The 18,803-nt window shown below is 39.0% G+C and overlaps 1 protein-coding gene across 1 annotated transcript in view; it reads right to left on the bottom strand.

Annotated features, from left to right (window-relative positions):
- Positions 1-18,803, bottom strand: part of LOC100870553 (neuroligin-1) — a 49,699-nt gene that overhangs the window by 9,293 nt on the left and 21,603 nt on the right. Inside the window, exons 2-5 of the mRNA XM_003695474.4 lie at positions 15,432-15,578; positions 2,903-3,091; positions 1,342-1,598; positions 152-298 (exon numbers count right to left, since the gene is read on the bottom strand). Coding sequence (XP_003695522.2) covers positions 152-298; positions 1,342-1,598; positions 2,903-3,091; positions 15,432-15,578 — 740 coding nt within the window. The remainder of the gene's footprint in view (positions 1-151; positions 299-1,341; positions 1,599-2,902; positions 3,092-15,431; positions 15,579-18,803) is intronic.

Genomic DNA, 18,803 nt, shown 5'->3' with positions numbered 1-18,803 from the left:
GGAAAGAACGAGAGAAGCCATCTTCCCCCGATTTCCCTTCTCGTCAAAGCGAATAAGCAACGACAACGAACGAAGGACTGGAAGAATTCACTCGAGGATCAAAACAATCTTCATCGTCAAACCGTGGATCTTTCGAACGAGCCACCCTTACCTGTAGATCCTCGTCGGTGAGGTTGACCCATGCCTCCTCGGAGGTCAATCCGAGCATCAGGTCTCGATCGCCGAAATTGGCGAACTCGGTTCCAGGGCCGGGAACCAGGGGCATCAGGCCCGACGAGGAGGCGGTTGGCTGGAAATTCTTCGCAACAGAAACAAAAAATCCGTTTGTCGTATGAACGATCGTCGATCGATCTTCCTCCTCTCTCTCTCTCTCTCTTTGTGCGGGCAATCAAGTCGACGAAAGGGAAGTTGCGGACAAGTATCGATCGAGGTACGATTGCAGGTAGGTCGTCGGTGGTTAATTGCAATTACACCGTGTACTTTATGGCTTTTAATTAAAAGTTGGCCGACGACGAGCAATCTTGCCGATGCACTCTCTCTCTCTCTCTCTCTCGATCGATCGATCGATTTTCGAAAAGGAAAGGGAGGAGGGAAAGAGAGGGAAAGAAAGGAAAAGATCGATTAACGAGGAGGAGACGCGAGGAGCGTTGGAACTTAATACCAGAGGCTGTTCCATCGCTCGACATCTGTCAGTCGGTTGTCGGTTCAATTAACAAACTCATCGCTTACACGTGTCGTCTCCTCGTCCATTGGCGAGGATTGTGCGCGAGTCGACACGCCTCGTGATTTTCGACAGATTCTCTTTTTTATTTTTCTTCCTTTCTTTCTTTTGCAGAGAGATTATTGGCAATTCGATAGGTTCCAGATTCAGTTTAAAAATCGCGAATTTTTTAATTTCGATCGAACGAATTTTTTGGACAAGTTAATTCATCGATACACTCGAATTACTCGATTTTATCGCATTCCTTGTACTTGTTCTTTCCAACGAGATTCCATTTCAACGTCGGAACTATTTACTTTCGGGAAAATATTGCTTGCAATAAAACTGTTCCTTCTGCTTAGATTCCGTCCCTCCAGTATAGCAGGAGGACGATAATACAACGATAAAATAAAGGAAGCGGAAACAAGAAGTAGACAGATAAAAGTTTCATCCCTCTCGATGACACACCCTTCTCGTAAAGAGAAAAATATATTTCCTATTGGGTCATAACTGCCCGACTCCCAGCTCTATTAATTCTCCATGGTGAAAGAAATAACTTGTCGCTCGCGCGTAAAAAAGAAAGGAAACAAGAGGTTTTTCTTTTTCTTTTTCTTTTTTTTTTTTTTTTTTTACGAACGTACCTGATTGATCGGCGGAGGCATGACCGCCCCATCGACGAAAGGAGCGAATCCAAAGGTGAATCTCGGCGGGTCCAAGTGCACGGCGAGAAGCTCCTCCAGAGTGCGCAAACGAAGGCACGGTGCGATATCGTCAGCCTCGACGTTACCAGGGCATCCGGTCTGTTCGGCGACGTGATGTTTCACATTTAACGGGTCACGCTGTATGGCCCAGGGTGACAGGGCGGAACCGCCCAGCAATACCACTCTCTCGACCAACTCTGCGATCAAATGAAACGCGTGCCTCCATTTCAACCGATATATACCCACTTCCACGTATTTTAGAATCCTCGAGTTCGCCCCCTCCTTTTTTTTTCTTTTTAATTTTGTCAATGTACCGTTCGCGTTTCTATCTCGATATTTCTTTAAATTTTAGAATACGATGATTCGTCGTTTACTTTCGATTTCGATTGTTTTCGATTTTTAGAAACTTTGGGTTCGCTTTTTTTTTTTGAATTTTATTATCCATCGTTCCCGTTTGATTTCGGTATTTTTTAAATTTTAAAATACGATGATTCGTCGTTTACTTTCGATTTCGATTGTTTTTAGAAACTTTGGGTTCGCCATTTTTCCGAATTTTACAATATTCATCGTTTACATTTTTAGAATCTTTCAGTTCGCCTTTTTTTATTTGAATTTTATTATCCATCGTTCGCGTTCGATTTCGATATTTCTTTAAATTTTAGAACACGAGGATTCGTTGTTTTTACTTTTTGTGAATTTTACAACACGATCCACCGGATTCGCGTCCGATATTTCTCAAATTCTAGAATCCGATGACGATGACAACTGAACGCGAACCATCGATTCGTCTCGCGAGGAGCGCTCGCGGCGTGGAAGGGTAAAAACGCATTGTGGACGAGGGCATTAAGGACGAGGCGAAGGGTGGGTTCGTTAGCGGAATGGAGGCGCAATCTAGAAACGCGACCATGTTCACGGGCTGTGTTACCCTTATTCTCCTTATTCTCGCGAGGAAGGCTACACTCGAGGAAGCTTGTTAAAGTCTCTAGTGGCCGTCGTCGACAACCAACACGGCGATGACGCCGAAGAATATCCCCTCGACTCTACCCTCCCAACAAGAATATCCTGACACAACTCGAAACATCGAATTATCATCCAGCAGATGAAAGTAACGCTCGCTGCTGGAAACAATTGTCGCTGAGAGGAGAATACCTTCTTCGCCTAGGACCTTCGCTGATTGTGGAATAGCTACGATTTGAATGTATTCAAAATTATTCTCATCTATCAAATTGCTATCATTTTCGAAACTATTATCCACTATGTATTATTATCATCCCAACTACTCGAATCATTATTCGAGTATTGCGAGAAATAAAAAAATTTGTATATCACATCGATTAGAATTCTCTGGATTCTGTGCAATAGGCGTTTCCAGCAGCGGGGAACAGTGGTCGTTCCTCGAAACGACGTATTCTCATCTCATGTAGCATAGAACGTATACGGCGAACAACTTTCGAACACACGAGTTTCCAAGGGGTCGAAAGTTTACAAGGGGTCGTGTTACCTTTCACCATGGGCGAGACGGCTAAAAAATTGGCAAGCGCCGCTCCTGTGCCGTAGCCAAACAGCGTGAGCCGGTCGGGGTCACCGCCGAAAGCGCCAAGATTCTCGTGTAACCAGTGAAGCCCTGCCACCAGATCCATCAACCCGTAATTCCCTTGCGCGCTTCCCTTCGGGCCTGTTTTCAGAAAGCCTGAAACCCAAACGAATTAACAATTTTACAAAATAAATAATAAGAAAAAATAATCCAAGAATTGATTTTACGCGTTGAAAAAAATCAACCGATCGTCAAGAGAAAACTTGCTACTTGGACGCGAAAGCAGCCACGTTGTCGTATTCCTTCTTCAAATTTCCTCTCGTTGCGTGCAAAAACTCGCCCAACTTTTCGCCTTATTTCCACGTTTTCCACGAATTCGTGAAAATATCACAAAGATCAGATAAGTTTTAATTTCTTATTGGCGGGCGTAAACCGATCCTTCTTCCCCTCTTGGCGAACGAAGCAACGTTTTACGAGAGGCTTCGAAGATAAACTCTCTCGCGGCCGCCTATTGCTCTAGAAATTGCCACGGTAAGGCGGTTAAAAGAGTTCTCGAGAGAGAGAGAGAGAGAGAAAAAGTATTGAAGTATCTCCTTTTTCGCTGAGACACGATGTTTTAAAGAAAGAAAAAGAGCTCTGGCGCGAATTATTTCGCATTTTTTCCTGATATTTACACGATTGACCGTAAATGAAGCGAATATAAATATATATGGAAGATCCTCGTTGCCGATTTTTAAGTACTTTCAGTACTTAACGCTTCTGTCACTACTCACTCCGAGCAAGTAGAATTTACTCACCACTCGTTACTTCCTACGATAATAACGAAACGTGTAACATTCATCCATATATATATTAATATTAATATATGCACAATTTCAATTGCGATAATCGTTTTATCAAAATTATAGAATATTAAAACTTATCGTCTAAAATCTTATTTATTTAACCTTTCTTATCGATCGATATTTAAAAGAAAACATTGTGAATCTCTTTCTCGCGTTTCCTTTTTTTCGTTTCTTCTTCTTTTTCTTTTTTTTTTCTTTTTTATCTTATGTAAGAATATTCTAAGAATTAAAAGTTTCAGTTCGATTCATTCGAATCAAATCTTCCTCCACGAATATAATATTAAAATCTTGTCCAAATGACAACGTCGTCGCACAACTTTCGTCACACACTTTTCGTAAAAAAAGTTTTTTCTAACTGGTTTTATCGCCAGAAAAACTGCTCACCCCAATTATTTCGCGGAGGGGAATCCCGAATTCTAATTAGAAACTAGAAGGAAGGAAAGACAGGCTCGTCTCTTGGCGTTTACAATTAACGCGTCATAAACTTACAAAAACACACGTGGAGAGATCCAGGAAGCAGAAATTTAATGTTACGAGCCGCTCTCGCGTTAAAGCCCCGCATTAGGGACACCTGCATAACAACTTGGCATAACGGCATAATTTCGTACCGAGAGAGTATCAGTGCGAAGTGAAAAACGGCACAGGACCCCTCTTATTAAATTTGTTCACCTTTCGCGTATACGCACCTTGCCTCTCTCGAAATAAGAAGAAAATCGTGAGAAGAGATACAATGTTTAGAATACGTTTAGAATACTGAAAATTAAAAGGAAGTAATATTTAAAATTTTTTCCTCTCTGTTTCAAACGCAACTCGAAAATTACCTTTCGAGGCATACGATTCTCCTATTAAATTTGTTTACCCTTCGCGTTTACCTTGCTTCTCTCGAAATAAGAAGAAAATCGTGAGAAGATGCAATATTTCAAACGTTTAGAAAATTACGATATTAAAAAAATTAAAAAAAAAATAATTTAAATTTTTCCTCCTCGTCCCAGTTTTAAACGCAACTCGAAAATTACCTTTCGAGGCATACGATTCTCCTATTAAATTTGTTTACCCTTCGCGTTTACCTTGCTTCTCTCGAAATAAGAAGAAAATCGTGAGAAGATGCAATATTTCAAACGTTTAGAAAATTACGATATTAAAAAAATTAAAAAAAAAATAATTTAAATTTTTCCTCCTCGTCCCAGTTTTAAACGCAAGTCGAAAATTACAGGATCGATACGGGATGAGGCACACGATTCTCCTATTAAATTTGTTCACCTTTCGCATATACGTTTTCGAATTAAAAAGAAAATCGTGAGAAAAATGTCAGATGTCCAATAATAATTCTTCCTCTTCGTCTCAGTTTCAAACTCAACTCGAAATTTACCTTTCGATACGCGAGATTCTCTTATTAGATTTATTTTCGCGTATACACACTTGCCTCTCTCGAAATAAGAAGGAAATCGTGAGAACAGTGTCAGATACAATGTTTCAAACGTTTAGAATACGAGACTGAAAATTGAAAAAAAAAAATAATTAAAATTTTTCCAAACGCAACTCGAAAATTACCTTTCGATACGCGAGATTCTCTTATTAGATTTATTTTCGCGTATACACACTTGCCTCTCTCGAAATAAGAAGGAAATCGTGAGAACAGTGTCAGATACAATGTTTCAAACGTTTAGAATACGAGACTGAAAATTGAAAAAAAAAAATAATTAAAATTTTTCCAAACGCAACTCGAAAATTACCTTTCGATACGCGAGATTCTCTTATTAAATTTATTTTCGCGTATACACACTTGCCTCTCTCGAAATAAGAAGAAAATCGTGAGAAGACACGATGTTTCAAACGAGACGAGAAAATTAACAAAATGATAATAATTTAAATTCTTCCTCTTCATTCCAGTTTCGCAAACTCGAAGATTACCTTTCGATACGCGAGGGAATCATTTAAACGCAACGAGTCCTCTATCATCCTCTCGATTCCTCACGATGCAAATAAGCAATATCGAAACTCCACTGGTCCAATTGTAAGGCACAACGCAGAGAGAGAGAGAGAGAGAGAGAGAGAGAGAGGTATGATTACTTATACTTACCCTAACCACGTTACCTTATCATCCTTACTCCTAGTAATTACTCAAAGCTTATCGCCCGTTTCATTAGATTTCGACTCGGAGGCGGAGATGGCCGGTTCAAGGTTATTCGGAAAGGAGGAGGAGGAGAAGGAGGAGCAATCAGGAAGTTGGAGGAGAGAAACTATGCGATGGATATTGGTCGACGTACTTGGCGGTCGAATATCGAATTGCCGATACGGGAACTTTCCAATTAAAATGCAAATTTTCACCTAGTCGCGATTCGCGCACCGATTACGCTCTCCGCGCCAACCCCATCTTCCCGATTGATTCCCCTCGACAACTAATAACGAGAACATTGTTCGTTGATTGAAATCTTGCTAATTTTAAGGGAGGAGAGGGAAAGAAAAGAGGGAGAGAGAGAGAGAGAGATGAAGTTACACTTTGATTGGTATTTATAGAAAATAATTCAGAATTCAAAAAAAGATCGATCGTCCCCAAAGTGTCGACGGTTTCGTCGTTGCCTTTTTTAAACTATAGAGATCGATTGGGGAAAGGGAGTTGAAGTTTTAAGAGAATGTTTAGCGCGTGTGTTTCGTGTAGATTTGACACTGGTAGCCGTGTCGAGGCATCACGCACGATTGTACGCGATTTTATCAATCGCGTTCCAAATGCTAGGAGAGCGAGACGACACGTGACACGAATTTCACCGACACGAATCGGTTTTTGCCCGCGTTTCGCAAGTTCTAGCGCGTCAAGATTTAGCGCGATTCACACCGCGCGATCGATTCTACGTGCGGTCGAACAGCGCCGTCTTTCCAATAGCCTTCGAATAGCCCAATCGATCGTTACGATCCGTTCAATTTTCGAAATTGAGCTCGTAGTCAATCGTGCCGCGATAGAAATGGATATTGGCGGTGCGACATTTAAATAAACGTTCCATCCACGTGAAGGTGAATAAAAATAAATAAATTTCGATTCCGTCGTCCATTCCAAATTTTCTTTTTTTCGACAAGGATCGTTCGAGTCACATCCTTATGAGTGGCCATATTCATTCTCGTTCAACTTATAAACATTCGCTGCGTGCACACATTTATTTAAATTCATTCCTCGCGAATTACAATTTACAAATGTCCTTTTACAACTCCCTCAATGGTATTTCGATCATGCATGCACGCTCGTTCGAAATCGACGTTTTCACAAATTTTATTTCCTTCTTTTTCGCAGTTACCTTTCGTCTCAACGTGTACATCGAGAGTTCACGATCGTTGCGAATTATTTAACACGGCGGAATTTATTCCACTTTCTATCGTTGCATCGTTTCGCGTCGCTGTTTCACCTCGAAACTCTCGATAAAAATTGGGGGGGGAGGGGGAGAAACACGGGTGCAATGGCCGCGCGTCTGGGCAAATTTAACCTCGTGACCGAAACGGGGGTGGAAAGAGCGGGGAGGAAGAAATGGAATCGTGGCGTATCGGATAACGCCGTCGGGCAGCGTTGTTTCGCTTCGATCGTGGCGCGCACAGCTTCCGTCTCTAACAAAGGGTGGAGAACGAAACAAGTCCGCCAAGTCGAGGGTTGCGATTGACAGGGGTTGCGCAGGGGATTCGGGAAATTATGTTTTCCCACCACTCTGTTTCGTTTCTTTTTTTTTTTTTTTTTTTCTTCATTCAGGTCGGTGTTGAGGAACCGATGATTCGAAATCATCGCGTGTAAATGGATGCGTTTCGGATTATTTCGAATTGAAATAGCGAATAATAGCTATTTAAATAGGAGTTCGTTCAAAAGATGTTTCAATTTTAATGATAATTTTGAACGTACGTTGCTGTTCTCGACGTTATTAGATACTTTTAATCAAACGAAAAACGAATGACTATTGTTCAACTTGTATGAAATTCCGAAATCTCTTTCGATAGATTGAAAGAAAAGAAGAGAGAGAGAGAGAGAAAAGAATATTCCATCCCCGAAAAGCTGGAAGGAAAAATCAGTGGAAATCGTTAAGAAAATTCGAAAGAATCCCGAAAATCACGGATCCGCGGATGCAGCGTACAATACACGGTAATCACGGTGGAGGCGAAAAACGCATCCACGGCAATGGAGAAATGATTTTCGTCGGCTTAAAAATTACCACGTTCTTTCATTTCGGCGGAAAGGAGGGCGAATTTCAAAGCGCACGAAGCGATACACATTCCCTCTCTCGTCTCCCCTCTCGCGCAAAAATTTCAAATTCCTCGCGCGATCGCCGTGGGCGAGGAGATCGCGGAACGAGACTGTGCGCCGCGACAGCGAACGAGTCGAAACACGAGCTACCCGCTCCCCAATTTATCACCACACCTGCGGTTCATGCCTGCCTATCCTGCCCACCCGATCAATTATGCTCGATTGACAACGGACGAGTGTTTTTCCCTCCCTCGTTCACGCTTTCCATGATTGCGTTATTATCGAGCGAACATTTTTCAGTAGTTTGAACCATGATTATAGAGAGTTTTCTAAGGTACGTGTATTTCCAGATCTCGTGGAATGGAAAGAAACTTGGGTCGAACGATGATTATAGAGAGTTTTCTAAGGTATGTGTATTTCCAGACCTCGTGGAATGGAAAAAAACTTGGGTCGAACGATGATTATAGAAAATTTTCTAAGGTGTTCGCATTCCCAAATCTCGTGGAATCGAAAGAAGCTTGGATTCTCATCGAACGATGATTATAGAGAGTTTTCTAAGGTGTGCGCATTTCCAGATCTCATGGAATCGAAAGAGAATCGAATCGTTGTCGAACGATGATTATAGAGAGTTTTCTAAGGTATGTGTATTTCCAGACCTCGTGGAATGGAAAGAAACTTGGGTCGAACGATGATTATAGAGAGTTTTCTAAGGTATGTGTATTTCCAGACCTCGTGGAATGGAAAGAAACTTGGGTGGAACGATGATTATAGAGAATTTTCTAAGGTATGTACATTTTCAAACCTCGTGGAATCGAAAGAGACTTGGGTCGTTGTCGAACGATGATTATAGAGAGTTTTCTAAGATGTGCGCATTTCCTTTGCTATAATATAATTCATTGAAAGATAAGAAGGGGGCGAAAAGCTGGTCGGAGAAGATTTAAAGACGATAACCCGTTTAAAAGTTGGAAATGAAGTTAGTTTAAGTAACTTATTGAGATGCTCGAACAGCATTTAACAGCATTTATCGTTAATTATTATTATTATTATTCGAGGGATAAATTCAATCGAGATAATCTTTACGCGTTTACTTCGACTGTTAAATTTTCAGGAAAAATATCTTTCTCAAAAAACATTGCGCGCCGTTGTTGGGGCAGAAGCGAGAGAGAAAGAGAGAGAGAGAGGCGAGGTGTTCTTGGATGTAGCCGCGCGTGAAATCGAGGCAGAGCGCAATTTCGCGTTTCCACGAGTGACGATCCCCTCTTGCGCCCCGGTCATCCAACGGCGATCCGATACTCACCGCTATTTCTCCACCGATTTCAACTATTCGTCGTTCTTCTTTCATCACCTACTGGCTACTTTCGAATGGAAAACCGCGGTGAAAAAGAGAAAAAACGATCGTTGTTCCCTTTTTTTTTTGTTTCGTCGCGTCGACGCGATTTCGCCGAGTCAAAGAGAAAACGGATTCACAAACGTGCGCGCGTGATTTCAAAATTTAATAGGATTTTTTCCTCGGTGCTTGTTATTTCGAGATAAGAGAAAAGGGAGATAAGGGATGTTTTTTCGCGATGATCGAGTCTTTGAAAATGAATTAAACATTTTAAACACGCGTAAAATCGGGAGCAACGATTTATCGCGTGTAAACAATTCCCTCTTTATCGGCTTTGAATCACTGCTCCAATCATCGGATCCATTATATATCAGCCACAATCCCCCATCGAGACTTGAGAATTAACCTCTACACGCGAACGAGCAACTCCCTCCTCGCCAAACCGATTAGTCGTCCCGCTCGTGGAAGCCGCGATCGAGAATGAATCAACGCGAGAATTTTAATCTCCATCGAGTCATTTATAAAAATATAAAGGGAAGGGTAAAAGAAAAAAAAAAAAGGAAAAAAGCTCGATTCAGAACGATCTCTCGCTTCACGATCAATTCGAGGATATTTTTTTCCTTCGAATTAAAAATTCCATCGATAATTCTTAATCGCTCGATTCGCTCGTCCTTTCAACAATCGACGATGATTCGAAGAAGAAACGAAGTTGAATCGATTATTTAATCGGTCCTGAATCCTACTCGATCGCGTTTAAATAGGGAGGGGGAAGAGGAAGAGGCTTATACACGGCAGAGGGAGATGTTTCGCGTTTGAATCTCTCGCCTTATCGCCGCGCAGACAATTTTTTATTGTCGTTACATCCCCCCATTGTTTTCTTCCTCCCTTTGCTCGTTCCACGGCCTTTGCTTTCGCCGCTCAAAATTTAGCGAGATCTTCGTCCAATCGAATATCTTGGAATATTTCTTAATCGACGAGGAGAGAGAGAGAGAGAGAGAGAGAGAGAGAGATCCAATTCCTACTTTTTTTGGAAAGCGATCTCCTTAAAAATTCGAATTTTCGAAATAGAACGAAACGTGTGGAAGGATACGCGTGAACGAGCATTTAATAAATCGTTAAGAAGGAAAGAAGGTACGGTTCTTCTATTTATAAAACGCTTCAAAGAATATGGAGTGCAACGTGTAAATGAAGCCACGCGGCAAAAATTGGAGGGGAAAAGCGAATTCTCTTCCAAAAAGAAAAAAAGAAAAATTCTTCCCCTGTTACAATTAAAACTAAATCGAAACTGATCGACGCGTTGACTTCCTCCCCAAACTTTTGAATCTAATTCCTGCGCGACTAATTTGCAATTTCCTTGGACGGATAGCAAGGATGGAAAACTCGTTACCCGACTCCTTAACAGCGACTCGTCGATTGGAAAATCGAAATAAACCGAGGTGAAAACGAGAATCGAGTTCAAAAAACTCGACAGATCTCTCTCTCTCTCTCTTTCTCTCTCCTCCTCTTTGTCATCCCTTTCGAACCAAACATCACCTCCCCGCTTTCACGTTTAATTTCGTATTCGAGGGTTCATTCGAATCCGCGTCGAAGTTCGAGTATTTCCCAGGCCAGTTTCTCTTTTCCTCCCTTTCCTCTTCCCCATCTTCCGTCTCCGTCCATCATTTGGAACCGTGACTGAATTGTCGTCGCGTTGACGAAACGATGTTTCTCTCAAGGATATGGAGAACGCGTTCGATTACTCTTCTTAAGCGAGTGTTTTTATTTATTTTAGTAGAAATATATATTTATGGAATCTGGTTTCATTGTTTACTACGCGTGTTTATCATGAGAATTGGGAAGATGATATAATTATAAATAGATTTAGATACAGAATCGACGAGACAGTTTTCGAAACAAAAAGTTGGTTCGATGAAGGAGACGTCTGTATCGAAGATACAATGGTGTTTCCTCTCCAGCTGCTCGCAATCGGGGTTGATATCACCACCTTTGATTTCATGGACAAACCGGCTGAGGAGGCTGTCCACGTCGCGGTCACCTGCCTCGAAAAGTTGAACGCCGTCAAAGGTGAGCGCGACACCGTTTTAAATTTCCACTATGGAATTCCCAATTTTAGAATAGAACGACGAGCATTTTTATATTTCGTTCTCGAGGCATGGCGAATGAATTTAGAATATTATTCTTGCACGAGTTTAAGCCGGGCAGGCGAACCATATCGAAATATTAGGTTGGAGAAGATCACCATCTAGGTAGTGGTTTCAAAAATTCAGATCTGGAAACGAGAAGTGGATCGAAATCTGTATTAAACAAAGGTAAATGGAAAGGCGAAGTGGAAGCAGAGTTCGACGTATCTCCAATGACAGTTTTCAGACATTTGGGTAAAGGCGATGGGTAAAGTGAATAAATTGAGAAAGAAAAGCTCTATTCATTTTTGACGAGAAACGAATACCGTACGATAATCGTGCGCGAAATTTTGAACAACGATTGGCTAATGAAAATTCTAGGGAATAATTCATTGTTCTTCTCTGAAACCGTAGTAGCATCCTACTGCCAAGAGATCGATTAACAAAGAATCGTCGACAGACATGGTTCTTCTGCATAACAACGCTCTACAAAAATTAACTGACTCGATTATCGCTTGTTTACGATCGTTTTTAAAAAATAAAATATTCGAGAAGCTGTAATCGGCATTCGAGGAATTTCTTCGTGCTGAAACGAAGTTTTATAAAAATATGAATGTATCATTAAAGGCTCGAACAAAGATAGATAATTTCGAAAATACATTGTTTTTCTCCCAACCAATAAAAATTTTATATAATATCTCTACTTTCTAAAGATCCACGAGTACAAGTCCCCTCGAAGAAATTTCTTATCGACAAAAAAAATTATTTGTATCTCATTGTACGCAAATTTTTGTTAAAAAATCTGCGAAATTTTGATTCAAATCGTCTCGAGTAACATAGATCGAAAATTTCAATCTTAATCGCGACGAAACATCGATCGCGAACAATTTCGTTCGCTCGTTTTGTTTCGTTTCATCCAAGACGACGAGGACGATCCCCGCAATTTCGATCAAAAGTTTGAAAAGAGTGGATCCTGGCGTACGCGCGAATAGACGATAACAAGCTCCGCTGGATCTCCCTTTGAATGTTATTCAAGAGGAAAATTGCTCGGTGAAATATTCACGCGATGATTAACCGACGGTTAAAGCCGTCCAGCTTCGAGGGCCCAAACGTCTGCCCTCGTAGGATGACTAGGTTCGCTTCGGGCCTCAAATTGGGAAATTGCACCGGTTGCACATCCGCCGCTACGCTACGCTCTCCTCCTCATGCGTGCATTTTTAATGAAAAATTTCCCGTTTCAGAGGGGACGAAGAAAAAGGATCTAATTTTTTTTTTTTTTTTTTTTTCATATTTCGTACACGGAACGTGTCTAAATACGTCTCTGTAAATAAAGTTTATTTCGTTATTACGATATATAAATTTCATCGGGATTGTAATTTTGCTCGAGCGATGAATTTGAATTTGTTAAAATATCAAATGTGTATTTTTTTTTTTTTTTTTTTTTTTTAAGAAAAAAGCCTACTTATGCGAAAACGCGAAACGAAATTGCACGTACGTGAAATGGCGAATTAAAAGCGACGAGGGGGCGAAAAAGGATAGTGATAAATTTCTTCCTCTAGTTCTGGAACTAGATGTATATGTTACGGGAAATACGGCGAAAAAATAAGAAAAGGGGAGGGAAAAGGGGGGAAGAAAAACAGCGAGGAGCGCAGGAAGACATAAAAGCGAAAAAAGAAGAAAGGCACAAAGACAGAAAAATGCAATCAGGAAAGCCGGTGAAATAAAAAAAGAAGCGATAAAAAGAAAAAGTCAGATGAGGATACGTACGAATGAAGGGATTTTAAAACGTTGGCCGTAAAAAGATCTTTGGAAAAATAAAGAAGGGAAAAAAGGTAATACAATTTTTTTAAAAAATTGCCTGCCTGCTTTCTAAAATTATATATTGCATCGTTTCGTTTACTTTTGTGAATGTTCAATTGTCATTGGGAGGAGGGCCGACGAAAGAAAAGGGAGTCGAAAAAAAAAAGAAAGAAAAAATAAACTATCTAAATTCCGGGGCACTCGTCGAGACGAGCAAAAAAAGGCAGCATCCTCTTGTTTTTCAAGAGGAGGAAACTTTTGTATCGGTCCGCTTGAAACCGCTTGAAACGTGTTGACCGTGGATAACTAGAACTTTAATTTCCAAAGGAAGAATCTTCGTTCTCCCTTGAGCGAAACGGACGAACTTGAAGAGATATAAAAGAAAAGACCAATCGACAATTTTGGATGTAGCGTTTGCGAAAATTTAACGCGCAACGATAACTTTATTCGATCGAGCGGTTCGATTTTTATTACGAGAAGAAAATATATATAGACGCGTCGCCTTGTTTTCGTGTTATTCTTTTGAACAAAATTCTCAAAGTTTCTAGCCTTCTTGATATTGGATAATCGAGGACGTAAACTTCTGAATGGTCACTTTACGAAATTGCAATTGCCTCGAATCCGAAGGAAATTTCCAAAGATTTTTCCAAAGAAAAAAAAAAAATCCAAAAACTTTATCCACGAGTTTATTTATTTTCACTTTCCAAGAGTGAGAGAAAACGAGTCTAAGCTGCGTGAGAAGATAGTCATCATAGTTTTCTACCGATCGTGGTAAATTTTAGCCAATTAACGCTCTTTGAAGAAAAAGAGAATTCAATTTATGAAAAAGCACAGAATTATCAGAATTTCTTTCGAAGAATCGTCCATCTTTCGATCATTTCCCTAATCAAATTTATTTAGAAGAAATTGCACGACATATTCCTCAAACTTCTTCATCGATAAACTATTCTTTCTCGCAACAATCGATCTCTTTTCGAGAGAGAGAGAGAAAAAAAAAGAGAGAAAAAGAATTGAATTCGACGAATTCCATCGTCTTCTTCGCCGAAAGAATTGTTTATCTTTCGATCTTTCGTTTCAATTTACAATTTTAAACCGATACCGATAGTCGAGCGCTTCCGATCATTATATATAACACGATGGGATATCGACCATATTCTTCCTTCGACTTCGGAAGGAAAGAAAGAAAAGAAGAAGAGAAAAAAATGGAAATACGCTATCGGAATAAGTAACCATTCGAACTATTGAAACCCGACTGGAAACTTGGAAAACTGAGTTAGAAAAAGTTATTATTCCGACTGCCGTATTCTTTCTCTACCTTTCTTCCCGCTATTTTTTCTTCTTCTTCTTCTTCTTTTTTCCTTTCTTCTTCCCTCTTTTTTTTTTCTTCTTCTTCTTTTCAGAAAGAATACAGGGAGGGAGAGAAAGAAGTTGTTCTGCATCGATTAGCGATTTCAAATCCCTAGGGGAGAGAACATATACCGCTGACCGACTTCCAAGTTGAAAGCATTGTTACGGATTTAATATAAGTTGGGAAAGAAGTCCGCTCCGGTTGGCTCTGTACTCGAGCTGGTGGTGGAAGGAAATAAGACAAACGAGAACGTCATAGTTTCGAGAAAGGAACAAAATCAAGCGTAACGAGGGAGAAGAGTTTCTTCAAGACTTTATTCGAATATAAGAGGGCGGCAGGTTTGTAATCTCAGCCTTTTATTCATCTGTGCTCTCGCGTGCTGCCTCGCCTTACGCAAACCGTGTTGCGGAGCAACAGTTTTTCCGAACGGCGATACACGTCCCTGAAATCTTGGCTTCTTGATTCTTGATCACTTTTATTTTATTATAAATAATACGCCTTGTTCTCCAGAACGGAGTTTGCCCATTAAACGAACGATTAACGTTGTTGAAATTTTATTCGTAGCTAAGTTTCTGTAATCGAACGACGAACGCAACTTCGCTTTTTCTCCAATTTCTCCACGCATTATTAATCAGCAGACTTTTTAAAATAAACATCCTCTCTTCGAGGACGAACAACAACACGTTATCTCTTTCATTCGACAATTGTTTCGTTTCAAAGATCGCGTCCAAGTTGAGTCGAATCGTTGAGTTCGATAGAAATAATTACGCACGAAATTATGAAGAAAAAAAAAGTATAAAGTTTCGAATGAAATTTGTATTTTTTCACAACGATACTCACCGAGTACGCCGAGACGAAAATTAATAGAAACGACGATAAGGCGACCGTAAGCAGCCAACGCAGTGCCGTCGAAGGAATTTCCAGCGCCCCACGAATATGAATCACCGTGTATCAGAAGAAGGGTTGGCAATAAGTCTGGGGTACTACCTGAAACATCGAAACGTTATCGTTCATCACTACATTTTGCAAAAAAAAAAAGAAAAAAAATAAAATTCATTCGCGACACTTTTCCCCGACACGCAAATGATAACAAATATATTCCGAAAATAAAAGCCAAGAGCAGCATTTTGCTCTCGTTTGCTCTCAATTTCTATCACTATTCTTTTTCACTCTCTCTCTCTCTCTCTCTCTCTCTCTCTCTCTCTCTCTCTCTCTCTCTCTCTCTCTCTCTCGTTTCCACGACCAGTGTTTAGACATGGAATAAAAATAAAGCGTGACTCGCTCGAAATTTTTTTTTTTTTTTCAAACGCTTCACTTCTCGATACCTTTCAACGAAACGAAACCTGGTTAATTTCAATGGAGGCGTGCGTCCATTGAAAACACGCAGAGAATACGAAGCGTTTTCATACGAGCGAGAAAAAAAGAAAGGGGGAAGGAAAGAAGATTGATCCGCGAGGATAATTTAATCGTGGCGCTTTCATTTAGATTAATCAAATACTCGATCGAGAGAAAGGAGGCGGAAGAGAGAGAATGCGTGATTATTTACATCGTGGATCAAACATATAATACGAACGGAAACGTTGCGATCAAACTTGTAAAATATAATCGATTTTGTTCGTTGTTTGCATCATCCTACGTTGTTTTCAATAAAAAATTTGTTTTTAATAACGAAAAACAATCGTCCTTTGAATAAGATTCAACGAGTTTTTAATGAGAGGTTAATATATATAGAGGAACGTTAATAGAAACCGGGATGCTTCGTTGGATGAAGATGGGAAGCGAGTGATTTTTTTACATCGAAATATAAAATAATTAAGAGAGGGAAGAATGAGATGTAAACGGTTATTGGAGTTCGTACGTGGAGGTAATTTTCACGATACCTTTGAAACGATTGATTTTATTTTATTTTTGTTTGATGAGTAAATAAGTATTTGAATAAATCAATTTATGAAGGTATCATAATTAAGCGCATTCATAAGTTGTATTATCGTCTCTTTAAATAGGAACCGATTTATCTGGCATAAGGATTGTAATTTGTAATTATAAATTATTTTAGAAGAATGAAATAAATGTTGATAATAATTAAATTATAAGAAACGGAGAACAGAATTCTTCGTTTAATTTTGATACGCTTTTTTAAATTCTTTTCCTCTTTTTCTACATCGTTAAAAAAGTGTAATTCTATCGCGGGAAAATATTCCCACCTCTACGCATTCTGAAGAAGCGAAAATCACGTTTGAATCTTTGTAATTTAAAAACTTTTCGTTTGTTCAAACTGGGAAACCATTTTGCACGGTTATTGAAAAACATCTTTTATATCTCGCCCTTTTATTTCTCGTGAAAAATATAACAATATCGATAATAAAATAAAATATCGATAATAATTCCACGCGATTCGTTTCTCGCGTTCCATTCCTCCTTTCATTATGCCACGAGTTCATTACGTCGAATAAAACTTTCTCAACGAATCAAAAAATAATCGTTTGTTATTTCCTCCGCGGAGACAGATGGAAACTTTATATCTCGTTCTTCAAAAGTTTCGAATAGCCAGCAAAACGCATCGTTATTACGTGGATTACGAATCCAGTTCGTAACGATATCGATCCTCTCCCATTCGAAAATAAGAAAAAGCGTGAATGCCTCCAACCCATTTTTTTGCGATTAGGAAAGGGATCGACTTTCAAACTTGATTACCTTTGTAAACGGTTTCTTTGATTAAACAGAGCTTTCAGAGGTGCTTAATGTTTTTCTGAACTGAACTGTGAAAATCTGACTTTTCTTCAAAAGAATCGATAATTCGAATGCTACTGCTCCATAATTTTAAAAAAATTCAAATGGAAAATTTAATGGGAAGGATAATCCTTATTTGAGTAAAAATCTGAGTCTCCTTTAAAAATTTTTATAGAATAACCGAAACATTTTTTTTTTTCTTCTTAAACATTTATCCAATTTTAGAATTAGGAAAGGATAATTCTCGTTTTCCATCGCTATAATTATTTCGTGTAAAATTGGCTTGCGGCTAACGTTTCAAACCTTATTGGCCATGTAAATAGAATCATCGACGTTATTAGCAACACGAAATGTTCCTCGAGCACGATTCGACTGAGATCTTGTTAGGAAGCATATTCACAGCGAGCAACGTAAACGTGAGAATAGATATTCATCAATATCTGGATTCGCGCAGTGGTTATAATTTTATACACGTGGCATACGAATTCAACTCTCATCTCTCTCTCTCTCTCTCTCGCTCGCGAAAAATTACAAATTAATCGCTTGTTATATTAATTCGACTCATGTATAAATATTTCAAAAATTAAATAATCGCGACACAATAATCTTCACTTTTCGACTTTTTCGATCGTTATTTATTCAAATTTTATTCACGATGTGTTAATCGCTGGTGAGACGTTTTCCCTCGAAATCCATGCGAATGATACGATATTTTCGATTGTGCGTTTAAATTATTCAATAAATATTTAAAACCGTCGATATTCATCGGCATCGTTAATATTCATCGATAATACGACAAAATTTATCAAATCAATATTCATCGATGATATACAAAATTGATCGTTCAATGGTTCAGTAATGATACGTAATTATAGAAAAATTCGGTGGAAATTTATTTTCCTATTTCCGAATCCGTTCATTTTCCCAGAACTGGGAATCTGAATTTCGAGTAGATTGGAAAGTTTGTATGTAAAAAACGTAAATTGACTTTTTGATCGAAACAAAAATAAATCCTATAATTGAAAGATTAAAACGAAAGTTGACGAGACAAACGAATATTCAGCGTCATTCATCGAAATTAATATATTTTATCTATTTTTTTTTTTTTTTTCGATATCTCTCATTTACTGTGTAAATTATTTGCCTTGCCAACACGCGAATAATTATTGATCTTAAACAAACAATAACATGTTGATTTCCATAATATTAACTCGTTAAAGATTGAACGTTGAAAGAATGCACGATAAAACTTTTATTATTATATTTTTATATATATTTTCGTTTCAATTTTAATTCAGGAGAAATTGCAAGATATCTTCGCTTATTAAACATCTTCATTAACTTTTTTCTGCAATTGTGCAAAGATCGTGCGTCTTTTTCCATTTTTTTTTTCTACGCGACAATAAGAAGGAAAAATATGATAATATTGCAAACACAATGGGCTAAATTCTAAATTACTACCTAAAAAAAAGGAAAACAATT

Source organism: Apis florea, unplaced genomic scaffold (assembly GCF_048593485.1).
Source record: "Apis florea isolate Af1SG1 unplaced genomic scaffold, ASM4859348v1 contig_3367_pilon, whole genome shotgun sequence".
NCBI classification, from domain to species: Eukaryota; Metazoa; Arthropoda; class Insecta; order Hymenoptera; family Apidae; genus Apis; species Apis florea.
Note: the sequence above shows the minus strand (reverse complement) of the source record. Positions and strands in the feature narration are given on the sequence as shown.